The following is a 27792-nucleotide window of genomic DNA, read 5'->3' as shown; positions in this document are numbered from 1 at the left end:
TATCAGTGAGAACATTCATATATTCTAGAATTTTACAATTCTGTTCACATTAATAATCATTTCAATTTATTTCCACCTAAAGCCTATGTGCGCCAGCAATGCTTAAGTTGAAGTTGTACTAAAACGTCATAAGGTAGGGGTTGGATGTATTTGGATTGGTTGTGTGACATTGTCCTCCAAACCTAATCATATTCACAGGGAATGGGCACAGGAGGTCTTGCTGTTCTTAATTAGAAATGTATTCTTTTGAGAATTCTTCTAACCAAAGAAGTATCATATTTCATTTGCCAATGAGCCTGCAGGATAAAATAATTTAAAGCAAGTTAGAATGAACTGTAACCATGTAGTTGTCACAAAAGAGTTGGCTTCTCGCTTACTTTCTCATATTCACTTACAACATTGAAGGAGGCTATTCAGCCCATCAACCCCATGCCAGCTATTAAACTAACCCATCGATCATATTCCCCCACATATTTCCCTGTAATCTATTCTCTATAACACGTAAATTAAATCCCCACTTATTCTGCTGCAAATTTTCAAGCACGAGGAGCAGTTTAACATACCCAATTAACCAACCAACCTGCTCATCTTTAGATAGACACAAAAAGCTGGAGTTACTCAGCGGGTCAGGCAGCATCTCTGGAGAAAAGGAATAGGTGACGTTTCAGGTCGAGACCCTTCTTCACAGTCTGAAGAAGGGTCTTGACCCGAAATGTCACCTGTTCCTTTTCTCTAGAGATGCTGTCTGACCCACTGAGTTACTCCAGCTTTTTGTGTCTATCTTTAGTTTAAACCAGCATCTGCAGTTCCTTCATAGACATATCTCTTACTCATCTTTAGGATGTGGGAAGAATCTGATTACCTGAGAGAAACCCACACATTGCCAAGGAGAACATGCAAACTCCACAAATACTTCACCGGAGGTCAGGACTGAATGCGGATCATTGGGAATGTGAATGTGAGCATTAGAGTTATACAGCACAGAAATATGCCCTTTGGCCTAACTCATCAATGTTAACATAGATGTCTATCTGAGCTGATTGCATTATTCTGCGTTTGGCTATATCCTTCTGTACCATTCCTATCCCATGTACCTGTTCATTTACTCAGGCAGAGTACTTTCCTGGTTGTAGACAGGAGAGTAATAGACAATAGACAATAGGTGCAGGAGGAGGCCATTCGGCCCTTCGAGCCAGCACCGCCATTCAATGTGATCATGGCTGATCATTCTCCATCAGTACCCCGTTCCTGCCTTCTCCCCATACCCCCTGACTCTGCTATCCTTAAGAGCTCTATCTAGCTCTCTCTTGATAATGGAGATATAGCATCTCCACAGAGAGTATAAGGAATATCAAGAAGAGCTTGAAGGAATAAGGATAGAGTTTTGCCCTGTGGCTGATCAATAGTCTGACATGGCAACACTGTGTGATGATATATGTGCCAAGGAACAGAACTAAAAAGGCGGAGGACATACCAATATTTAACAAATAAAATGTGTAAATAAATGCTTTGCTGATACTTGTTTTATTTTGTTGTGTCTGTATCTTAATACCACCCACAGTGAGGAAGCTGCAGTGATTGGAGTAAATCTTTGAAGACAATTAAATATATGAAGCTGCCGAGCAGATATGTTGTATTTCTGACATTTTAAACATCGGATGTCAAAAGTCATTTAAGTAAACACCTAAGACAACATCCCATGGTTAGCATCCGACTGATGCCTGGGATCCAGCCCTACCTGTACAGCTGGGTGGAGCAGGGTCCCACTGCCCATTGCTCACACACGTTATTGTATCCGCTCCCACCAGCATGTATCCACACTCACAGGTGTATCTGATCGAGGATTTACAGATGGAGAAATGGGCATGAGCCACAATGGGGATGGATCCACAGGGAATCACTACAAGAAGAAAATGCCATTTTTACCTTTACGACAATAACACCAAGGGACTGAGATTCTAGGCTTTGAGTGGTTTTGAACAACGAGGAAAGACAAAATCGAATTTCGCCCACAAAATGAATGAAGAAAAAATGTATTAAGGGACAGGAGAGTGAGAGACTATTCAGCTCATCATATCTCACTTGCTCTTGGAAACAGACTATCCAATTAATCTCACTCTCCTGCTCTGTCCTGATAGTGCTGCAATTTTCTCCCTTTCATCGACCTGGATACCATTTATTGTATCTGCTTCTACCATCCTTTCAACCAGTGCATCCCAGGTGACAACTCATCAACAAAAATCGCTTCCCGTATCTGGTTCGTTTGACAATTATCTCTCCCGGCACCAGTAATTGTGCTTCCTTTGGCATTCCGACACATCTTTAGTACTTTACGTCCCTGTTAGCTCAGGAATGCCGCCCAGGTTCTATATCTCTGGGGCCGCTCTACCAAATATTTTTATTTGCTCTCTCACTCAGGGCTTGACTTCCTTCCAAAGGTGTGATGCCCAGAATTGGCATGATGCTTAAATTGCAACTTATTCACTAAAATAATAATTTATATTGCCAACAGGTTCAAGAGGATTGTGATCAAATTTGAGAAAGAGTGTTAATGGAAATGAGCTGTAACTTGCTGGATTGTGTGGGAGAATAACATAATTGTCAAGCAGCTGACAGATGGCAGGCACCTCTGATCATAGAAACATAGAAAATAGGTGCAGGAGTAGGCCATTCGGCCCTTCGAGCCTGCACCGCCATTCAATATGATCATGGCTGATCATCCAACTCAGTATCCCATACCTGCCTTCTCTCCATACCCCCTGATCCCTTTAGCCACAAGGGCCACATCTAACTCCCTCTTAAACATAGCCAATGAACTGGCCTCAACTACCTTCTGTGGCAGAGAATTCCACAGATTCACCACTCTCTGTGTGAAAAAAAACTTTCTCATTTCGGTCCTAAAAGACTTCCCCCTTATGCTTACATCTCAGTAAGAAAGCTTGCTCCATTTTAAGAGTGGGCCCTGTTACCAGATCCATGGTGAGTTCTGAGCCGCACTTGGCTTTAGCTCATTACCTTCAGATTGATACACACCCGAAGGTCTGAAGTAGGGTCCTGACCCGAAATGTCACCTCTCCATTTTCTCCAGAGATGCTGCCTGACCTGGTGAGTTACTGCAGCACTTTGTGTCTATCTTCACCTAATGGTCAACCTGTTTGATCAGGAGAAATAAAACAGCATCACTGGTGCCGGAGGCAGCATTGGGCCTAAGGATTACTCCAATAATTTCCATGCACTATGAAAATACTCTTAAGCTTAGTGTATTGTTGACTTCAAAGCTGCATCTCTACACCTCGTCTAATTTCCATCAAATATCTAGTCAGCCCCAACAGTAACCCAATTTATATATTGGGCATAGACACAAAATGGGTGACATTTCGGGTCGAGACCCTTCTTCAGACCTCATTCTCGACCCAAAACGTCACCCATTCTTTCTCTCCAGAGATGCTGCCTGAGTTACTCCAGCATTTTGTGTCTATCTTTGGTTTAAACCAGCATCTGCAGTTCCTTCCTGCACATTTTATATTGATCACCTTTGCTTCATCGTTCCATTTGATGCCGCCTAATTATCATCTGAATCAATGTATTTCTCTATTTTCGGATGTCCTTGGCAAGGTTCTTTAACCCAGCACTCAAGTCACGCTGCCCAGCAAGACTTCTCCAAAGTTCCCTCAATAGTCAATAGTCGTTTATTTGTCACATACACATAAATGTGTAGTGAAATGAAACATTACCCACAGTTGAAACACTAAGACCAATAAGAATAATCAATAAAAATGCAATAACACATACAATCATACACTAACACCAAACAAAAGAAACATCCATCACAGTGAGTTTCCTCCAGTCCCTCCTCACTGTGATGGAAGGCCACAATGTCTTTTCTCTTCCCCTGCCGTCTTCTCCCGTGGTCAGGCTGTTGAACTTGCCACGTCGGGGCTCCCGACATTGGAGCGCCCGCTGGACGGTGAAAGGTCCACGGCCTACTCCAGGCCATGCCGGACGGTGAAAGGTCCATGGCGGGCCGACCCAAGCCCCGCGATTCGGGGCGGGCGAACACGCTGCCGCTGCCGGTGCTCCCAATGTCGGCCCCCACCCAGGGGCCTGTGGGCTTCCGACATCCACGCAGCCCGTGCCGGAGCCTCCGGAGACGAGTCGCAGCCGCTCCCGTAGCATCCGCAGGCAGCCAGCGCCGCAGGTGGTGAGTCTGGGCCGTGGGCCCCAGGTGGTCCCAGGTGCATGGCCGGTGGTAGAGGGAGCCCGCCGGTCCCAGGTGCATGGCCGGTGGTAGAGGGAGCCCGCCGGTCCCAGGTGCATGGCCGGTGGTAGGTGGAGCCCGCCGGTCCCAGGTGCATGGCCGGTGGTAGGGGGAGCCCGCCGGTCCCAGGTGCATGGCCGGTGGTAGGTGGAGCCCGCCGGTCCCAGGTGCATGGCCGGTGGTAGGTGGAGCCCGCCGGTCCCAGGTGCATGGCCGGTGGTAGGTGGAGCCCGCCGGTCCCAGGTGCATGGCCGGTGGTAGGTGGAGCCCGCCGGTCCCAGGTGCATGGCCGGTGGTAGGTGGAGCCCGCCGGTCCCAGGTGCATGGCCGGTGGTATTTGGAGCCCGCCGGTCCCAGGTGCATGGCCGGTGGTAGGTGGAGCCCGCCGGTCCCAGGTGCATGGCCGGTGGTAGGTGGAGCCCGCCGGTCCCAGGTGCATGGCCGGTGGTAGGTGGAGCCCGCCGGTCCCAGGTGCATGGCCGGTGGTAGGTGGAGCCCGCCGGTCCCAGGTGCATGGCCGGTGGTAGGTGGAGCCCGCCGGTCCCAGGTGCATGGCCGGTGGTAGGTGGAGCCCGCCGGTCCCAGGTGCATGGCCGGTGGTAGGTGGAGCCCGCCGGTCCCAGGTGCATGGCCGGTGGTAGGTGGAGCCCGCCGGTCCCAGGTGCATGGCCGGTGGTAGGTGGAGCCCGCCGGTCCCAGGTGCATGGCCGGTGGTAGGTGGAGCCCGCCGGTCCCAGGTGCATGGCCGGTGGTAGGCCGCATTGGGAACGGAGACACGACACAGAAACAAAGTTCATGTCTCCGTTCGGGAGAGAGAATTTTTTACAGTTCCCGTTCCCTCCCACCCCCTCCCCCCCACATAACATACAAACACTACACCATATTAAAACTACAATTCATACAAATTCATACAAAAACAACAAAAAACACAAAAGACAGACGGACTGCAGGCAAGCCGCAGCTGCGCACCTAATTGGCATAAATACAGCACAGCACAGGTTTAGCTCAGAAAAACATTGATCTACCCCAGAAATACTGTACCTTCCACATTCTCCTTCCAGGCACTCAGATCTACCCTTGCAATCTGCCTGCAACTTACATATCCTTTTGGATAGGACCTAAACCTAAATGGATCTCGAGGGACTTCTTCAATCCTGGTGTTATCACAGATGACTCTGGAGAGTGAGACTTGCTTCAGAGCTTTTTGCTGATCGATGGTAAAAACTCCTTGGTGTTTCCACCAGAATCTAAAAAACAAAGAACGAATACATTGGCAGGCATTTCTGAGATTCATATGTCTACACAGTCTATGGGGAGACAGTTCTCAGCGATGCCCAATGGGCAGTTTCAGTTGAATGCCAGAGAAATTGCAGCAAAATGTACGGTTGCTCAATAACATCTCCTCCTCCTCCTCCTCCTCCTCTTCCAAATAACATTAAATTTAATTCAATCAAAAATTGTCAAAAATGATTTGAAACAGCAGAAGATGATGCCCAAGGCAGGCAACTCTGTGCTAGTCACAGATGTGGATCTGCAATCATGTATTACAATCGCTCAACTCTTTACTCTGCTGTACACTGTAGATGGCTCGATGGCAATCATGTATATTCTTTCCGCCGACTGGTTAGCACGCTACAAAAGCTTTTCACTGTACTTCGGTACACATGACAATAAATTAAACTAAACTAAACTATCTTAAACTAGAAGAGTTTTAAGACTTCAACATTGAGCTCAATAATTCACACCAGGGATCGATATCCCCTTTGCACCAGTGAAGAAATGATTTACATGATTCAAACTTTGGTCGTGTCATGAACTGTAATCTCTTACCTGTCTCCATCCCTCAGGTTTTTGAACTGCTGCCCTGCCACGCAGGCAAGCAATGGACCCAACCGTCCACCTCTCACTGAAGGCTCTGACACTCCCCCTAGCCATGGCTCGATGTTATCTGCAGTTCTGTACAGCTTGAACAGGTCCCTTGCCAGACGAGAATTTCTGAGGATTGCTGTGAGATGCTTTACATTCCTGGGCTCAGCGAGACCACAGAACCTCCTCCAAGCATTATAACCTGTGTTTGTTGGTGAGGAGGGGAAACAAAGAGTATTATTTGGGTTTTGCCTGCTGTCTTTTTCTCCTGACTACTCCTTCCATGCCAGGCTCCTAACACTCTCACTCCAGGGTCCAAAAATGAACGAGTCCTTGCAGATTGGCTGCTCAATGACCATTCGATCTTGCCAGAGAAACTTCTAGTTTGCACCATGGTCAGCAACAGAAGTGTTCCCTCTGTACTTCATGATTAATGACATGTCCATTACCACTCCCACTGCCACAGTAGTCCAGAGCACTACTGAAAAAGCAGCAGACTGAGGATTAGATCTGATATGTGACTGTACAGTTACATGGCATTGAAGAATATCTCATTTATTGTGAGGGGATATTAATATAAACACATGGAGAAGGTGGACACAAAGTGGTGGAGTAACTCAATGGGTCAGGCAGCAACTCTGAAGAAAAAAGATGGGTGACTTTTCGGGTCAGAATTCTTCTTCAGACTGAAAGTAAAGGGGATGGAACTGAAGGTAGGAAAAGGCCAGAACAAACCATAAACCAACAGGTTTATGTCCTTTCTACACATAAACATATGAAGTTTCTGCTTCAGTTATTTGGGGATTGGTAATTCCACCTCTGGAGTATTGTGTGCGCACCATTGTTTCCTTACTTCAGCAAAGATGTAACTACATTGGAAGCAGTTTAGAGAGGCTCACTAAACTACGAATAGATGGATTATCTTACGATTAAAGATTTGAAAGGCTATGCTCCACCCAGATTCTCTCACAACCACCTACACTAGGGGTAATTTATAGTAACCAATTAACCTTCCAACCAGTGTGCAGGAAAGAACTGCGAATGCTGGTTTAAATCGAAGGTAGACACAAAATGCTGGAGGAACTCAGCGGGACAGGCAGCATCTGTGGAGAGAAGGAATGGGTGATGTTTCGGCTCAAAACATCAGCCATTCCATCTCTCCAGAGACGCTGCCTGTCCCACTGATTTTGTGTCAACCTTCCAACCAGCACAATTTTGGGAAGTGGGTGGAAACTGGAGCAATTGGGAGAAGCATACATCCAAACTCTACACAGACAGGACTAGGTCAGAATTATTAGGTCGCTGTAGTTGTGAGGCATCAGCATTGCCTCCATGTATGTAGGTATATCTGAGCAGACTATGTGTTCCCATGTGCATGTGGACAAGTTCCTCAGCTCTCAGTACCTGGGAGCCCATGATCGCGGGAACGTTGCAGGTTTAATGAGGCCAGGTCCAGTGGCAGCTGATTGGTCAACTCAAACAGATGTTGGCGCAGTTCGTCCACTATCATTCGGTTTTGCTTCTGCCTTTTAGCTGGATTGGCCAATAATCCGCGAAGAATTGGTTCAATTCCACCTGGCAGAATAAAATATGACTATGAACATATGAACATACGAGTTGAGAGGTGGAGTTGACCACTTGGCCCTTCAAGCCCATTCAAAGAGATGATGGCTGATCTGATTATGACATGACTCATCTGCGATCAACTCTCCATCTCACTAATGCTACAAATATAAGCCTTGCATGTGTGTAGGGCTCATCACATCTCAAATGCATCGTCAATTGCTTCACGTACATTGATGCTCTGAGATGGACAGTAACATGAAAGTGTCGTCCTTGGCCAGAGTGTTACATTTATATAGTGATGAATCAAAGCACACGTGTAAAAATCTGGAGAGAATTTATAAGAAAATAACTGCAGATGTTGGTACAAATGGAAGGTATTTATTCACAAAATGCTGGAGTAACTCAGCAGGTCAGGCAGCATCTCAGGAGAGAAGGAATGGGTGACGTTTCGAGTCGAGACCCTTCTTCAGAAGGGTCCTTCAGAAGGGTCTCGACCCGAAACGTCACCCATTCCTTCTCTCCTGAGATGCTGCCTGACCTGCTGAGTTACTCCAGCATTTTGTGAATAAATACCCTGGAGAGAATTTATGTTGATATTGAAATATTACTTACCCTGATCCACGATTCTCCAGGGAGAGAAGAAGGAACTGCGCAGAGGTATGTTTGGATACTGTGGATGTTCTTGATAGCTTTCGTTGAAACGATGGACCAGTGGCTGAATGGTGACGTGTGCATACCGAAAACAAGCTGTGGCAAAAACGTTGGCAATTCTGGGATCAATGGAATCATTGTAACCAGCATAAGGTGGGAGAAATTTCCGCATTGCTGCAGGACCAATAAGTTTAGGGATGTAGTCTCGAAAGGTTACAATCTGCCAGAGACAAGATGGTGGGAGAAATGGAAAGGATGTTCAGAGAATTTTGGATTTCAATAGACAATAGACAATAGGTGCAGGAGTAGGCCATTCGGCCCTTCGAGCCCGCACCGCCATTCAATGTGATCATGGCTGACATGATCTCAGACAATAGCAGAACACTGAATTTATGCAAAGTTAATAACAACTTGTTGTATTTGATATTACAAACAATCACCACAAAGGTCTTCTACCTGAAATGTTAACCCTGATTCTTCCTCTTTAGCTGCCACCTGACAAGCTAATATTACTGTTTATATTTGTCATTTGTAGTACTTGAAGGTTTTTTGCTTTTAAATTAATGATAGTGGAGTCAAGGGATATGGGGAGAAGGCAGGAATGGGGTACTGATTTGTGGATGATCAGCCATGATCACGGTGAATGGCCGTGACGGCTCGAAGGGCTGAAAGGCCAACTCCTGCACCTATTGTTTATTAAAGCAAAGATCATTGGTGACAACAGTCCAGGAAAGGCCAATGGTAAAACATCTTTTATTTTTAAATCAATGGAAAATTAGAATTCTCCAAGGTTTTAGAATGTCTGCACTTTACCGTTTTTTTCACAACATTCTGCCTTTTTCCTGGAACTTACTAACCCACAAAGTAATATGTGTCCACAGAGGGTGAATCGGTTAATGATTCACAGCTCCAGGGATTGGGATTCAATCTTGACCTCAGTGCAATCTGTGTGGAATCTGTACATTCTCACCCTGACCAGCTGGACTTCTCCAGGTGCTTCAGTTTCCTCCATATGCTAAAGATGTGCCGGTAGATGCATTGATTTTTGTAAATTACCTCTTAGTGTGGTAAAAAGAATCAAAGGGGAGCTGAAGGGCATTTGTGAGAGGGAATAAGATGCAGTGAAATAAGGACAAAGAGAATGAGCCTAATAGGAATGCTCCTCTGAGAACTGTAAGGCTTCTTTCTGTCCCATTATAATAATAATAATAATACATTACATTTATATAGCGCTTTTCATATACTCAAAGACGCTTTACAGGGATTTAGAGAACATAGGGAAGTGAATAAAGTAGATAAATAAGTAAACGAACAGAGAAAGGAGACAGAAGGTGGGGTGACCTTCAGTGGTTGAAGGCAGTACTGAACAGGTGAGACTTCAGTGATGTTTTGAATGTGGTGAGTGTGGAGGAGTCTCTGACGGTTTGAGGTAGTGAGTTCCATAGGGTGGGAGCAGCGATGGAGAAAGCCCTGTCCCCCCAGGATCTGAGTTTGGTCCAGATGTGGGGGGATAGGAGATTGGCAGCAGCAGAGCGGAGGGTGCAGGTGGGAGTGTGCCTGTGGAGGAGGTCGGTCAGGTAGATCTAAGGTATCTCTCTGTGAAAGTTATAAGTGAAAAGGTTGGGATTTTAACTTCAATGTCTCTTGCCTCTGAAGTAAGTGGATTATCACCGTCATTTTCACTATGCATGTCCATTTTAACCCGTTCTATCAGTTGACACAAATGAGTTGGAATGTTAGGTGGATGCTAAAATGAGGCCGAATACAATATAAGAAATATTCACCTTATTTTCCAGCCGTGCCCAATCAGGTAAAACTCTGGTGTAGTTTATAGAGTTGCTGCCTCATAGTGCCAGAGACCCGGGTTCAATCCTGACCTAGGGTGCTATCTGTGTGTAGTTTGGACCTTCTCCCTGAGACTGCATGGGTTTTATCAGAGTGCCCCAGTTTCTTCCCAGATCCCAAAGGGGTGCAAGTTGGTAGGTTAATTGGTCATTAGAAATGACCCCAAGTGTGTAGGTGAGTGGTAAAATCTGGGGAGAGTTGACAACAATGTAGGGCAGATTACAAAAAAATAGGATTAATGAGGAATTAAGGCAGCTCTTCTCCTAGAAGCCCTTCTTGCTTAAGTCCATACTCTGCCACCTCCAGTTTAAATTCCATTTGGAATATTTTGGAGGACTAAGAACCAAGAACCAAGAATTAGTGTAAATGGTCGGTGTGGACTCTTTAGACTTTAGTGAAGCAGCGAGAAAACAGACCTTTCGGCCCACTGAGTCTGTACCGACCAATGATCACCCCGTACACTAACGCTATCACTCCAGGGACAATTTCTACAACTTACCAAAGCCAATTAACCTACAAACCTGTACGTTTTTGGAGTGTCGAAGGAAACCAAAGCACTCGGTGAAAACCCACGCCTTCACAGGGAGAACGTACAAACTCCATACAGGCAGCACCGTAGTCAGGGGCGAACCCGGGTCTCTATCGCTGTAAGGCAGCAGCTCTACCGCTATGTCACTGTGCTGTCCTAGGTGACTTGGTGGGCTAAAGTATATGTTTCTGTCCTCAATCTCTCTATGACTCCATGATTCGATTCTTATTGCATGCATCTCTTAGTAGAATGATATTTTACTTGATGAAATGCGCCCATGATTTTCCTGGCCTCCTGGTACGTTGTTTCACCACTCCAGTGTGGGTTCAGTCTCTTCAGCTTTCTTGCCAAGCGATTATGTTCCCGTAGAAACAATACATGAAAAGATAGGAGCCCCAGGTGCTCATTCACACGCCCGTCTCCTGTAGGCCCAAGATAAATATTACATTGATAGCAATTTTGCATTATGGATGAAAACATCAAAATTCTCTCAGTTACATTTCAGCCCCAGTTTGTAATTGTTTCTCATCATCCTTGCACAAGTTTTCATTCTGATGTTCACTTCCTCCTTCATCTGAAATAGAGTCATAGATCCATGCAGCATGGAAACAGGCCCTTCGGCCCAACTCATCCTTGCTGACCAAGATGCCCCTTCTAAGCTAGTCCCATTTGCCTGCGTTTGGCGCCCATATCCCTCTAAACCTTTCCTGTCCTTATACCTGCCCAAGTTTCTTCTAGATTTCTGTGTAAATTTGGAAATGAATCTGTATTGAACGTGTAACCTCCGGAAATGTCAAATGGGGTTGTTGAAAGAAGATGTTTTGTAAATATTTATTACTTGAATAAAGTATTTTGTGATATTAAAAAAAAAGTTTATTTTAAATAAACTAAAAACTCCTGTGAGATGAACCAACACAACTTGGTCTACAAAAAGTCAATATCAGAGTTACGTATATTGACCCTCCCCAACACCAGAAGGATCAAGCATATTCAGGAATAGTGCTGAATGAGTTTCATCAATTGGGAATAATCGAATTGGAAAGTGTATCGAATTCATGACAAGGTATTCTCAATAAGTAAACCTGATGAAAAAGTCAGGAGTTTTTTTAAAGCTTCCTGTAGGAATTCACAGCAGTCACTTTGCTTCTGATTTACCTGTTGGCAGCAAGGGACAATACAATTTTAACCAGAGGTTCTTTTAACAGTTTCTTGCCGAGATTGAATTGGATGAGAATATTTTTTAATAAAATTGCCATAGTTTGGCTAAATGTTGAGGAGGGACTCTTAGGAAAGTGTTTCCTGATAAGATAGGTGTGATCATTTCAATCAGAGGATGTACAAACATTTCTTGTGGAACATCACGACCCCTCTGGTTCATACCAAAAGACTTTCCAAATTAACTTATATGGCCTCCTCACATCTTTCCTGCATCAGCTCTGGAGAAAACCGTTGCTCACTCAAGCCACATATTAATACTGTAATAATGTCATTGGACTCAGCTCTGCTTGCTGAAAATAACTGACTGGTCAATCGTTGGATCCAGATAGGAAGTTGAACAGAATCAGATTGGCCAAGTATGTGCACATACAAGGAATATGACTTGGTGCTTTGCTCGCACATGGTATATCACAATACACAGCAGATGATTAAAAAACCCATTATACTTTAAAAACAGAAAAATAAAGTGCAAGAGTAAAAAGGAGCAGCTTTGCTATATACTGCATGGCTATGCATTCAAGAATTTTAACTGGTTCCTCATTAAGTTTATATGTGGATAATTGTTTATTCCTGGTAATGAATTCCATTATTTTATCTAGTGCCGAAGATAAGCCTCGTTGAATGAAGTTTTTTTGGGGAAATCAGGACCATATTAATCAGTTTCCAACTTGCTGATAACTCCTCAGGATCCACTGTCTCCTTCACACTGATTCCAGGCAAATCTTCTGACCTCTCGCTCCCAACATAAATGAGCATTGGCTTCCGTCTATTGCTGGGAATGTATTTATTTTGAGCCTCTGTATAGGACTTCACTGATTTATATTGACAAATTAATTCTGCTTCATTTATTTCCCTTTTGAGTTTTGTATGTCACTGAAAGAAGCAATTTGTATGCATGAAAGAAGCAATTCTTTATTAATGGAAGAATTTATCGTGTGATCTCTGGGTGTTTACTTGAAGCCATAGATTCCCACAATGATACAACATGGAAAGAAGCTGGTCAGTTCCTTGGAAATCTCCCACTTTCAAGAAAAACGTATCCAGTTTGTACCTTTCGGGGATGTGGGAGGAAACCTACATGATCACGGGGAGAACATGCAAACTCTGTGCTGAGACCATTTTAATTACAAATATAAAATGATCCACAAAGAAGGTGTGTTCTACTTTCAACAGCATGATGTACATTGGAAGTCTCACCTGCCATGAAGCAAGGAACTCCAGTGCTGTTGGGATTCATGGCACACGGGTTCTCTAGCTCACCACTGCTGAACGGTAAGTACTCCAGCCCATTGTCCGAGTAGTTTAGGTTAATCTTCAGCAATCCCAGATCAGTGGTATGGTTTCGGATTCGATTTGCAACAGATCTGACGCTCCCGTATACCATACTGGAATCGATAAAAGCTGTTACAGCATTTAGTTGTTCCCGAACGTGAACGTGTCCAAAGATTGAGCCCACATCACCGATGCCACATACAGGAGCTGATCGCAGGAAAGGCATGCAGCCTACACTGCTATTGAACCTGAAGTCATTCCTAGGTATCTATTAATGACGGCAATGAAACCAATTTCAGGTATCTGAGCATACACATGCTAATTCACAAGATAAATCAGCATCTCTGACAGATAAAGTTTCCTCACTCAGAAACACTCGCACACATGCGCGCACTTCAACTGAAATAAAAATTAACTTTCCAAAAAGTCGATGTTGCTATCAGTGGACATTTAACCTAACCTCCTGGTGCATTACATTTGCAAGTCTGTCCAAGAATCCCTGTGAATTTGAGATTAATCTCTTAAAAACTGCCTGCATGCCATCAGGACAAAAAGCACTGTGACTTAAAATAAAGTCTTGCTTTAAAAAAAAGATCAATTTTGTGTATTAGTAATAAAAATCCAGAAGATGGGAGACAGGCTGGATAATTACTTGTGGAGCACGAGGCAATGAGGTTTTAGAGGGTTTCTGTGTTCAATTCTTCAAGGATATAACTAAAAATAGTTCAAGGATAGAACTACACCTGAAAAATAAAAATGGAAATATTGAAAAAATGGAAATCTTTACAATCATGAGGAGATACGGGGCAAAGTTCAGGACAGCGATCTAAAGTTTGCTGCTTCATTGGTATCTGTGGATAGCTCTCCTGTCAGGAATCACTGAAAATCTTAAAGGGGACAAGGAACAGGGTGGTATTATGTTCAACAAGGACTGCCAGTAACAATAACAATGCAATCATTTTAGATGACTAAATTATCTATAGACATATTTAACTATGGACATTAATGGTCAAATTCTCAGCAACTAGTTAAATGGGGTCAGCCAATTTATGTCAGTTTATATTCAAGTTTGTTCTGATTCTATCTTCTAACACAAAATGACATTAGCAAAAACATAGAGGATATACCAGCTAATCCTTATCATTGACAGATGAGGCCAATATATTTTGAGACAGTATCCCTCATGACCATCTGTAGTCACTAGTTCTTTCAGAAACACAGAAAGAACTACTGACCTAAATCATTAAAGTGAATGTTATATCAAACATCCAATTTAAACCTGTGGGTGTTTACCATGTATATTTCAATTACCAAACGAGACCTTAAGGGTTAATCCTCAATATTAGCAATGTCCTTACGTCAGCAGAAACAACTCACGTTTATACAGAGCACTGAGAAGCAATTGTCCCTAGTGGGTGTAGGATAGTGTTAATGTACGGGGATCACTGGGCGGCACGGACTTGGAGGGCCGAAAAGGCCTGTTTCCGGCCGTATATATATGATATGATGATATGATAGAACAAAATGGATACATGATCAAAGATGAAAGTAGTGGTGACAAAAAAGTTAGATAAAAGAGGCAAATGTTCAGAATGGATTTTAAGGAGAATAGCTTTGTGGGAAATAGTGGGCCTTTGGATGGAAATTCCAGTGCATAGGAGCTAATCAATGAAAGGTTTGGTCTTTTATGGTTAGATGAAGGGAAGGAGCTTACAGAAGAAGCTCGAGGAATGCGGAAATCATGGGTTGGGGTATTGAAAAGATAAAGGAGGTTGCAATGACACGAAAGAATTTGAACACAGGAAAGTTGAAGTTGCAGGCACCCCACACCAGCATTTGTGTGGGGTGAAGCCACACCACATGATAATAACATGGAACTATTATTAAGGGGTTGGACACGTTAGAGGCAGGAAACATGTTCCCAATGTTGGGGTAGTCCAGAACAAGGGGCCACAGTTTAAGAATAAGGGGTAGGCCATTTAGAACTGAGATCAGGAAAAACTTTTTCAGTCAGAGAGTTGTGATTCTGTGGAATTCTCTGCCTCAGAAGGCAGTAGAGGCCAATTCTCTGAATGCATTCAAGAGAGAGCTAGATAGATCTCTTAAGGATAGCGGAGTCAGGGGGTATGGGGAGAAGGCAGGAATGGGGTACTGATTGAGAATGATCAGCCATGATCACATTGAGTGGCGGTGCTGGCGTGAAGGACCGAATGGCCTCCTCCTGCACCTATTGTCTATTGTCTATTTGTTGAGGAGAAACATTGGCGTTGACTTTAAAAGAACGGAGGAGAAAATAATTTCTCAAAGGTTTTGATATGTCAGCTATCTTCAAGCTAATAGAAATGTATTGCTTTATTGCTGAAAGTTAGGCTTTTTTTAAATCATTTCTTTGTCAATATCTAAGGAACTAGCTGAAACTCTATTCTACCTCTATATATCAAGAACAAAGTATTCTGACCCTGATGGGAAAACATGGACTTCTCCGTGCCCATGTTTTATCACAATGAATGCCTTCATTGAAAGTTTGGATGCTGCCTGATTGAGGGGCTAGGTCCAGGTCATGATCAAGCCATTGGCCCCATTGCACAAAGATGTGAGCATGGTCCTGGTCCAAGGGTATCTTCTGATTGGCCACCTGCAGAATTTTATTCGATACTCTTCGCACCTGAAAAATAAAAATGGAAATAAAATATGCAACGATGTTAGAGCTTGTGTTTGGAAACATGATTCTTGGCTCCTTAGAGAGTATCGGAATTTACCAATATAAAATCTTCAATACTGTATCTAGAGTCATGAGGGCTTTTGTTATTAATATAAGGCTAGGAGAAAAATAGCACAGGCCAGACAGGGCAGACCCAGTCTTTAGTGATCCACATCAGAACACAATCATTAACCATTCTTACACTGTTGTCACAAGGCCAGTGTTCTTCATGGATTACCTGTGCAGAAGATGCTAAACTGAAGTGAAGGACAATTTTGAGATTGAGAGCCCTATTACCTTGCTCCCACCCCTCCCAATGCCGCATTTAGTGTATGAATCTCTTTCGGGGTTGACAGTGATTCTTCCCCATTCAAAGAGCACGATAACTGGAGACGCTGGGTGCTTGATCTGCTGCGTCCTAGTCTGATTCATGGGCCTTCGGTCACATCTTTATCTTACTTGTGACAGGAACGCACTATTAACACTCATGCTGACTTCTTCTTCACATGTTATAGATTTTCCTCTTCAACGTATCAGTGATACGAGTATGTTTCAGATATGCTATTGGAGAACAAAAGCCAGAGGAAATACATATGACAGTTACGTTCCCCAGAACTGGATGCAGTGGTGGGACTGAAACCTGGAAAGGAAGAAGTCTACCGTCCCAGTATATTCCAGCATCTGCAGTTCCTTCCTACACAAGGAAGAGGTTTCATTCAGTAGGGATTCTTGTTTTCAATTGCTTAACTTAAGCCTCTTTTTATATATTGTGCCACTCGGCTCTCCGAAACTGGAAATGTGGGAAAAGGTTTTTCCTTCGATTGCTGAGAGTGATATTGTGAGAGAGCGTGGGTGAAAAGAAATTCTGAGCTGTCCCTAATTATCCCTCTGAAGAATAACTTGCTTACCAGCGGCAAACGAAATCCTGAATATAACGTCCTTCTGCTCCAGCCCTTTGGAAGTGAAAACCCATCCTCGTATTGAGCTGGGAGCCAGCGGGCAAACGCAACATTAGCCGCTCCCAGACGAGGATTCCTCCTAGAAAATTGACAAAATAAAACAGGTGAATGTTATTTTTCCAAATTCTTTCTGCCTCCATGATTTATAAGTGATAGGAGCAGAATTGGGACATTTGGCCCATCACGTCTACTCCGCCATTCAGTCATGACTGAAATATCCCTCCCTCTCAACCCCATTTTCCTGCCTTCTCCCTGTAGCCCCTGACACTCATACTAATCAAGAATCTATCTATCTCTAACTTTAAAATATCCATTGACGGCCTCCACAGACTCCTGCGGCAATGAATTCCACAGATTCGACAGCGTCTGACTAAAAAAATTCCTCCTCCTCCTTCCTAAAGGAACGTCTTTTTATTCTGAGGTTATGGGCCTCTTGTCCTAGGCTCTCCCACTAGTGGAAATATCCTCTCCGCATCCACTCTATCCAATTGGTACAGGACTGTCTGTCTTTCCAATCTATTATTGATGGCCCAATAATACTATTCTCCAAACTCTACAGTCCCTCAGGGCTGACTTTCTAACTCTCTACCTATCCCCATTCTGACATTGGACTATCTTCCACTCCCATGATATAGATGGAGACCTGTTCTTCCAAGTGCTAATGACCCAACATATTTTTTTTAGGATTACCCTTCTAATTCCCACTGACCTCACGCCCAGCATGGGATCACGCACTCACCATCCTGCATCATCTGATGCTGGCTCTTTCACATGCAGTTTTATCAGTTCCTGCCTCAGGGAAAGACCCTCTTCCTCAGTGAATGCCAGGAAACCGGCAATACAAAGAGATTACAACTCAGACAAGTTTACAATTGTGCACCAAATTCAGTGCTGACAATGAGCCACAGGGCTGTGCTGGTATAAATGACTACCATATGCCCTTGCCAAATCTCAGTGTGTCCGGTAGTTTTACACACGTGGATGGTACCACAGTTGTGTAAAACACATATTTATATCAAAAGCCTTAAGAGTTCAACACATAGTTGCCTCTTCATTGTACCTCCATGTGAACAAACGTCTTGCTATTCCTCATCAGACTAACTCCAGGTGGGAGTGTGGCATGATACCAAGTGATAATACTGTCCTGTATCACGTGGGATTGAGCTCCATTACCAGGCCAGAGTTTGTCCCAGAGCCAGGTAGGGATCCTGTTCAGTACCAGGTGAGAATGCACTCCAGGCCCAGAGAGAAGTGCAGCCTAATGATGGGTTCAGTGCTGAGTGCAGTGTCAAACAGGGGTGTGCGTGAGAGTGATTGTAGTTTCGCTCCAGATCACTTACCATACTTATCATTTTATGTAGGATATCCAATATTCTGAAATTAATCCAACAAAAGGATATCTCCATCAAATGCAATGGTTGTGTTCAACTACATTTTTGATATTTCATTGATTAATGAGTTTTGGCTTTGAATCTTGTCCCTAATGAAAAATTCATCAACTTTGTATTGTATTTACTGGCTGTGAACAATTGTTCATACTTTCTGGCTGTGAACAACAATTCTATTTAATAATTGATTGAATTGATTGAAAGATACAGCATAGAAAGAGGCTCTGAAGTCCACTGAGTCCACGTCGCCTATCAATAACTTGTTCACACAAGTTCCATGTTATCCCACTTTTCCATCTGCTCCCTACACGTTGGGAGCAATTCACAGAGGCCAATTAATCTACATCCTCCTCGTCTTTGGGATGCGGAGGCAACCGGAGTACCCGGAGGAAACCCATACAGTCACAGGGAGAACATGCAAACCCCACACATTCAGCGCCCATAGTCAGGATCGAACCCAGGTCTCTGGTGCTAGGATGCTGCAACTCCACCAGCTGTGCCACTCTTGCACAGTTGTGCCACCTCATCAATATGGCCACCAATTTAAGGGTTGTGTAATGCGACCGACTGCTATCTAGACTGTAATGTTTGCATAAATTTCAGAAAAAATGTGTGACAATCCATGGAATCAACCAGGTGTTTTGATCATTCTGCTTGTGATTCAGGTATAATTCAAGAACAGACTTTGCTGGAGGATAAGAACTCAGCGAGCACATGTACTTTGCAAGCTTTCTTAGTGCCTACCTGTTGTTGCACTGAGAGTTGATGGTCCTATATCTGTTTGACCAACAGTCACCCCCACAGACTGTGGGCAGGGATGGAGCTGAGCAGCCAGTGATCCTCGAGATGGTGTCCAGATCTGTCTGCGTTAATAGATCTGCACAACACACAAGGGAGAACACTGTAACCTCTGAAAGATGGTCCACTTCAAGGTCCCAATGCGCCAAATGGTGCAGTTTCATCATGTGTGTCAAATACTGTGTAAAATCATAAGACCATAAGCGATAGGAGTAGAAATAGGCCTTTCGGCCCATCAAGTCTACCCCGCCATTCAAACATGGCTGATCTCTCTCTCCCTCCTAACCCCATTCTCCTGCCTCCTCTCCATAACCTCTGACACCCATACTCATCAAGAATGTCTCTGCCTTAAATATATATCCACTAAATTTGCCTCCACAGCCTTCTGTGGCAAATATGTACAAGATAGTAAATTTATTTCCAAACAAAGTTTCAGTTGAGATCTTTATCGAGCTAGGTTTGGAGATTGTCTTTTATGCAAGTAGAATAGTTGCAGGGGACAAATTCAATGAGTGAAACATTTTTATACTATGCAGCACCGATTACAAACTCATAAAATTTCAAGTCGCTGACTGAATTAAAATTTAACTGGAAAGCAGAAGACTGCAGGTTCATTAATTAAACGAGACTGTGCTTACCAGTTTCATTGTGTCAATATTCATGCAGTTGAGTTCTTTTTAAAATATTTTCCTTGATATACACTCCCATCACTACTTCACTACCACATCCTGACATCACTGATAGTGTCTTTTCGGCCTCTTCTATAAACTCTGCCATCCCACCCAAACTCAGATTATTTGCCAGTCTCTCATGCCCCCCATGACTGTGTGATTAATTGTGCCTACCAACTGAATCACATTTGGGCTCCTGATACCCTCTCCCATACAATTATTGCCACAGAAGGTTGTGGAGGCCAAGTCAGTGGATATTTTAAATGCAGGGAGAGACAAATTCTTGATTACAATGGGTGTCAAGGGTTAGGGGGGGGAAGGCAGGAAAATGGGATTAGGAGGCAGAGATCAGCCATGATTGAATGGCGAGGTGGACTCGATGGGCTGAATGGCCTAATTCTACTCCTATAACTTGTGAACTTCTGAACCACTCATCCCTCAGCATCGCATCGTCTGATGCTAGTTCTTCTCCGATGTGGAGCTAGTGGAGGCAAGGCATATTTAGAAACATAGAAACATAGAAAATAGGTGCAGGAATAGGCCATTCGGCCCTTCGAGCCTGCACCGCCATTCAATATGATCATGGCTGATCATCCAACTCAGTATCCTGTACCTGCCTTCTCTCCATACCCCCTGATCCCTTTAGCCACAAGGGCCACATCTAACTCCCTCTTAAATGTAGCCAATGAACTGGCCTCAACTACCTTCTGTGGCAGAGAATTCCACAGATTCACCACTCTCTGTGTGAAAAAAAACTTTCTCATCTCGGTCCTAAAAGACTTCCCCCTTATCCTTAAACTGTGACCCCTTGTTCTGGAACTGTGACCCCTTGTTCTGGAATCATTTACTCACACAGGACACACAATGTCTTTTTGTTCATGCTTGGTAGCATGTCCCTGCCAGAATACCCTTCACAAAACTGGGCTGCACTTGTCTGACCCTATTAATTCACATTTATTCGGCCTTTTTCAACCTTAAATGACTTTCGAAGATAATTTCTTAAAAAGTCTGAAAAGAGAAGGTAGTTTTCCTGACCAGGGGGTAGTTGCTACTTTTAGTTTAGAGATAAAGTGTGGAAACTGGCCCTTGAGCCTACCGAGTCCACACCGACCAGCGATCACCCTGCACACTAACACTATCACACATACAAGGAACAACTTACAATTTTAACGAAATTTATGAAATACCTACACGCCTGTACATCTTTGGAGTGTGGGAGGAAACTGGAGCACCCAGAGAAAACCCATGCAGATCACGGGGAGAACGTACAAACTCCGTACAAACAACACCCGTAGTCAGGATCGAACCTGGGTGTCTGGCGCTGTAAGGCAGTAACTCTACAGCTGCGCCACCATGCCGCCCGATGAAATAACGTGTGCTATTGTAAATATCAGCAGTATTTATAGGCAGCAACTAGAAGATGAGGTCAGGGATGCCTGGCACTGTGAACTATCTCCCAGAGCAATAACATGTGCAAGCCCATCAATGCTCTCCTGTGGGCCGGGCACTTTTCAAACTCACCTGTTATATTGAGCCTGTGTTTGTAGATGCCCTTGACATTGTGCTGGATGAGCCTTAGTGCAGCTTCCATGTACTCTGCAGATCGCACCACAGTTCTCGTCTCTCCCATAGGCTGCTTGAAATAGGCCAGCAGGTCAGCTGAAGTCAGGGCTCCTTTTGCCAGTTTAACCTTGTGGCTGAATAAAGTAACAGTTTCCATATAAACCAAAATTGTACAAGAGATAACCAGAAATCTTCATTTCTGTAAGATTCTTTTACGAAGAGTAACTTTCCAAGGTATTTCACATAGGCACAAAGAACAAATGAAAGGATAAGGGAATGAGAATCAGCAGATGAATAGGAAAGACATTTGGCCCAACATTAGAAAGGTCCGATCACCTCCCCAACCGAGTCCACACCAACCAGCGATCCCCGCACTTTAAAATCACCCTCCACACACTAGAGGCAATTTACACCTGTACCAAGCCTATTAACCTTCAAACCTGCACGTCTTTGGAGTGTGGGAGGAAACCGAAGATCTTGGAGAAAACCCACGTGGTCACGGGGAGAACGTACAAACTCCGTTCAGACAGCACCCGCAGTCGGGTTCCAACCCAGGTCTCTGGCGCTGCAAGCGCTGCAAGGCAGCAACTCTACCAATGCGGCACCGTGCCGCCCGTATCAAATTGTTTATTAAATGATTCCAAGAAATACATATTAAGTTTATTCTATGGTTTTAGTACGAAGACATCAGTCCTTCAGCTGCCACTTATAAGTTTGAACCTGCGTAACATTAGTTCACAATTCATCCCATAATGACTGAGCTACTTTTCCCAATTTGGTCAACTTTGATCCCTTCAGAAAGTTGACAAAATTATATTAAGTTTATATATTGGGTGTGACTTGGGAACAATAATGCTTCCAACATTGAATTCCTGCTGCACTGTTGAAAGTTTCACTCCAGCCTGACCATAAACTGATGAAATTCAGCAAATTAAAAATTGCAGAAATGAAATAACTGGACAGAAGGAATAATATGTCGGACAGAGGAATCAGATCCAGCACCAAATTATACGGATGATCAGATCCAGATGATCACAGATTCAAAAGGCAATGAAATGGCGAGGAAATATTACACTGGTAAAGATTCATCCACATCAGGTGATTCCAGGTCGTAAGCCATGCATCCCAAAAATCCTCTTGACCCATGACCATTTCAAAGTTGCCTTTTTCCTCCTCACACAGTTTTCCAGCCGTATTATCTGATTTCTTCTTGTTTAGCTCTGATACCTTTTGCACACCCATGTCAGAGTTAAAGTTCTCCTGAAATCAGACTAAATTTATGGGGAGACACAAAATGTTGGAGTAACTCAGCGGGACAGGCAGCCATCTCTGGAGAAAGGGAATGGGTGACGTTTTGGGTCGAGATCCTTCTTCAGACTAAATTTCTAGTCTGAATATCAAATAGCAAATAACAAAACAGACATCTAAATATTTTGTTGTGCCACTGATGTATGTACACTGGCAGATTGTTTGTGTATTACTGTTACTTTCAACATGGTGAGATCTCTATTACCCTTAAGAAATGTATCACGTGGTGAACTAGATAGAGCTCTTAAGGATAGCGGAGTCAGGGGGTGTGGGGAGAAGGCAGGAACGGGGTACTGATTGAGAATGATCAGCCATGATCTCAATGAATGGTGGTGCTGGCTCGAAGGGCCGAATGGCCTACTCCTACACCTATTGTCTATTGTCTATTGACATGCGATGAAAGAATGAGTCGACTGGGCCTGTATTCACTGGAATTTAGAAGAATGAGAGGGGGTCTTATAAATTAAAGGGATCGGACAGGCAAGATGCAGGAAAAATGTTCCTAATGTTGGGGGTCCAGAACTAGGGGACTCGGAAAAGCGTTTTCACCCAGAGAGTTGTGAATCTGTGGATTTTCTCTTCCACAGAAGGCAGTAGAAGTCAATTCACTGGATGTATTTAAGACAGAGTTAGATATAGCTCTTAGGGCTAAAGGAATCAATGGATATGGGGAGAAAGCAGGAACGGGGTACTGATTTTGGATGATCAGCCATGACCATATTGAATGGCAATGCTGGCTTGAAGGGCCGAATGGCCTACTCCCGCACCTATTTTCTATGTTTCTATGTTTCTAACTGTTGCAACATTGTATGCACTACCTTTCTGCATCTAATCATTTCAATTGCCACAATACACATTTGTGTTTCTCTTAATACTTTGAGTTTAAGTGACTTACATAAAATTCCACAGTACAGTAAATAAGAATTCAGGAGTTCGCTTAACACTAAAATGTATCAAATTATCACACCTTACAGAAAGATGCAGCGCCAAACATTTACAATAAACCGTTATTATGGATATGGGGGGAGGGCTCGAGATATGGTCCTTAATCGCCAATTGTCCACTATAACTGAGTAAGGGGTAACAAGTAATAGAGTATCATTACGCAAGTAGTAGAAACAAAGAATTGCAGATGTTAATTAATACACAAAAGAAATTCTCGAGATGTTGCCTGACCTAGTGACCTACTCCAAGACTGTGTTGATTGAAGGAAATGCTTGTCAATTTCAATGGCCTCCACAGTGTAACTAGCAGCCTGTCTTCTTAGAGAGACAATGGTGACCAATTACTGTGGGGACACTCCATCCACTACAACCTATATCCATTATAAAGAGGTCCGTAATAACACGGGCTTACTATAATTCTCATTACAAAACTCCCTTTTTCATCTGGATTTATCTGATACATATTATCTATCTGATGATAGTAAACCAGTGTGTGTGTGGGGCAGCTGCCTCCTGTATGAAGTCTATTTTTGAGGTAATTACTTACTCATCTCTGCTTTCTTTATATGCTCTGTCCACCATTTTGATGGCTTGCTGTACGGCATTGTGAACAAACAAATTGCCTCGGTCTTCCCCAGAACCTGTGCATACAATAGGAATAGAGAAAGGCAGAGTGCTGCAGTAATTCAGTACATATGTAGGTTAATTGGCTGGGTAAATGTAAAAATTGTCCCTAGTGGGTGTAGGATAGTGTTAATGTACGGGGATCGCTGGGCGGCACGGACTTGGAGGGCCGAAAAGGCCTGTTTCCGGCTGTAGATATATGATATGATATGATATCAGATCAGCCGCACAAGTTATGGAGAAATGCGATGATCTAAATTGTGGTAGACCTCCTATTGCAGGTGAGTAAGGAATGGAGCCCAGAGGCACACCACAGCAGTTGGGTGAAATAAAAGGTGAAGCAGGATGCAACAGAACATAATACATCAGTTCAATCAGGAACTCTTTCCCAGTTTAGTTTAGTATAGTTTGGAGATCCAGCGTGGAAACAGGCCCTTCGGCCCACTGAATCCGTGCCGATCCGCGTGCATTAACACTATCCTACACTCACTAGGGACAATTTAGCCAAGCCAATTAACCTACAATCTTGTGCGACTTTGGAGTGTGGGAGGAAACCAGAGTTCCCAGGGAAAACCCACACAGGTAACGGACTGAACGTACAAACTCCATACAGACAGCACCTGTAGTCAGGATCGAACCCGCGTCTCTGCCGCTGTGAGGCAGCAACTCTACCGTTGCGCCACCATGCCACCCTGTTTTTGGCAAATATGATGAGCAAGGCTCAGTGTAAAGCAGGGATGGAGACCAAGAGTGTACCACTCCTGGACTGCTGACTGTGAATGATGCCAGTTCAGCAGCAGCCACCATGTTATCTATTACAAAGGCTGGGATCAGCAATTAAACTATTTCTGGAGCAGATATTGGGAGCGAGAATATTCCTGTGCATTCGTTCCACACTTTGTTAAATTAATTTCTTTTGAATTCCCTTTTGAATTTATTAGTGAGTGACTAATATTAATGGCTTATTATTTTTCTACTTTCTCCCTTTCAAACAACTTTGTAAATGCTGAGAACTTTTTGAGTTACCTCTTTGCTATCTCTTTGCTAGGGAGAATGGCAGCCTTTCCAAATAAATTTATCCTCTAGGTTTAGGGACCTTCATCTTGGGTGGGGTATGGTCTTGTTAATGACCTCCAGATTATATTTTTAATCATGTAGAGGCCAAGTCTAAGTGAGTAAATATAATACTTCATGGTATTACAGAACAATCCAAAGATAATGTAGTATGTTTTTAAATGCAGCCACACTGCACTTTGAACTTGTGCTCTCTAGATACCACTGGACCAAGTGGACCTGTTGGGCCCAAACCTCTCCTACATTGGTGCAGCACCATTTCTCCCCCACCCCCTCTCTCCTCAACCCCCCCCCTCCACTCTCCCTTCTCCCCCACTCCACCCTTCCCCCCTCCCTCCCTCCTCCCCTCCCCCTCCCCTCCTTTTAAACTTTAAAATGTGAATAACTTAAAAATTATAAGACCGATTTCAATAAAACTACTTGCATTATCACTAAAGTGACAATGGTGAGTAAGGTGGGCCTAAAATTGTCGCGCTATCGTGTACCGTTTTGGCTGAAGTTCAGTCACAAACAAGATAACAAACGAGAGTTTTAGTATATAGATGTGCAATATATCAAAGCGTCAATAAAAATGTCCAAATGCTGAATTGTAAGTACAACATCGCTGCTTCCTCAGGTTTCATTGTGTGGGCATTAGTACCAGGCGAGCATTTTCATGGGGATTAAATTTAAGACGCTTGCTTCAAGAGATAATTTCAGAGAAGAGTCTTTGGTGTTATCAATCACATTGGAGGGTTCAGATTCAATTTCTCACCTGCATTTACTTCATCGGTCTGAAGCACATAAAGTGCAGTCAGGAACATGTTCAGAATCCACAAAGGCACCATTCTGAAAACATTCAGCAAATGAATCTAGCTGTCAATGCAGAGATGGTGGAAGATGCATGTGATCCATTTTACTGCAAATGGAAAAAGAAAAAGTTATTTAATTACAGTATCAGCCCAGATGCTGCTGCAAGCAAGATTTTTTATTGAACCTGATTGCAGGTAGTCAAAAGTTACAACGTGATCTTGACCAACTGGGGTAAGTCGGCTGGGAAATGGCAATTGGCATTCATTTCAGATAAATGCAAGGCATTTGGGAAATTCAAAACAGGGTGTGACTTTCACGGTGAACTTTAGGGACCGGGGGGGGGGGGGGGGGATGGGGATGTGTTACAAAACAAAGGAACTGAGTTGTACAAGTGGTTAAGACGATATTTGGCACATTAATTTTGTATCAGTCAGGGCATGGGACTGAGTACAGGGGTTGGGACATTATGTTGCAGTTATACAAGATGTTGGTGGCTGCACAAATATTGCTATCCTGCTCCAGGAGAAAATTAAATTTAAAAAGTGTGCAAAGAAGATTTATAATAATGTTGGCAGCACTTGAGGGTCTGAGTTATTGACAGAGTGAGCAAGCAATCATTTTATTCCCTGCAGCAAAGGAGACTGAGGTGTGACCTTATAGAGGTTTATGGGATTATGAGGGGCATAGGTAAACAAGCAAGGTAGTGTGCCTTAGTGACTACTGTCCAATAATATCCACCATCATGAAGTGCTTCAAGAGGCTGCCATGGAGCACATCATCTCCAGCCTCCCAGACAGCCATGATCCACTGCAATTCGCCCACCACTATAACAGGTCTGGTGCAGAGATCATCTCCTTGGTCCTAAACTCCTTGACCCCCGGACCTATATACCATGATGAGTAAGGATAAGTGACAAAACATTCTCCGTAATAATTCTCAATCAACACCAATGCCCCTCAAGACTGTATTCTCTGCCTCTTATTGTACTTACTGTACATTCTTGACTGCGTGGTCAAATTCTGCTCTAATTCCAGTTACACATTTGCAGATGGCACTGTAGTGGACTGTATCACAAAAATGACAATACAGAGTACAGGAAGGAGATTTAGGAGTTAGGAAGCATGGTGTCAAGCCAACAACCGTCAATGTCAGTAACATGAAGGAGCTGGTTATCGACTGTGGGAAGCATGGTGGAGTGCATTTGGACTTATTGATGACCTGCAGATCATTTATGGTGGACAGCATGGTGCTGAAGTGGAGTGGATAAGGAGTTTCAAGTTCCTAGGCGTAAATATCTTCAACAATTTACCCTGGGCCAACCACACTGACACTGTGGCCAAGGAAGCACATCACGCCTCTACTTCCTCACAAGATGAAGGAAATTTGACATGGCTCCAATGACTCTCCACAATGTCTACGGATGCACCAGAGAAAACATTACAGATGCTGGAATCTTACCTGAAAAACAAACCGCTGGAGGAAGCTGGTGAGTCAGGCAGCATCTGTGGAGGAAAATGGACAGATAACCCGAAATGGTGCTGAACATGTCCCTCCACAGATGCTGCCTGACACGCTGACTTTCTCCAGCTGTCTGTTTTTTTACTCTAGATTTCAATCTCATTCGTGACCAGAAAACCTGTAACTATACTCGACCTACATCAAAATGGTGTCCGGTCACAACACAATTCCAGTACCCCTCCCTCAACCATACTGCCCTTTGTCGAATATTAGTTAAATTAAAACACAGGGCAAATATAAATGCCTG

At 43.7% G+C, this 27792-nt stretch overlaps 1 protein-coding gene across 1 annotated transcript; it reads right to left on the bottom strand.

The window, feature by feature from the left end:
* Positions 1 to 47: 47 nt before the first annotated feature.
* On the bottom strand, positions 48 to 26062 carry LOC144606483 (eosinophil peroxidase-like). The gene is made up of 14 exons (XM_078422646.1): positions 25990 to 26062; positions 24085 to 24178; positions 21244 to 21419; positions 18998 to 19130; positions 16815 to 16944; positions 15664 to 15870; positions 13131 to 13473; positions 10977 to 11137; positions 8303 to 8561; positions 7529 to 7699; positions 6089 to 6326; positions 5300 to 5505; positions 1739 to 1900; positions 48 to 296 (listed from the first exon to the last, which is right to left on the bottom strand). The coding sequence occupies exons 1-14, from the start codon at positions 26060 to 26062 to the stop codon at positions 274 to 276; spliced, it is 2376 nt and encodes a 791-aa protein (XP_078278772.1). The 3' UTR covers positions 48 to 273.
* Positions 26063 to 27792: the final 1730 nt, after the last annotated feature.

This window comes from Rhinoraja longicauda, chromosome 26 (assembly GCF_053455715.1).
Source record: "Rhinoraja longicauda isolate Sanriku21f chromosome 26, sRhiLon1.1, whole genome shotgun sequence".
Taxonomy (NCBI): domain Eukaryota; kingdom Metazoa; phylum Chordata; class Chondrichthyes; order Rajiformes; family Arhynchobatidae; genus Rhinoraja; species Rhinoraja longicauda.
This window is presented reverse-complemented; position numbering and strand designations above follow the sequence as displayed.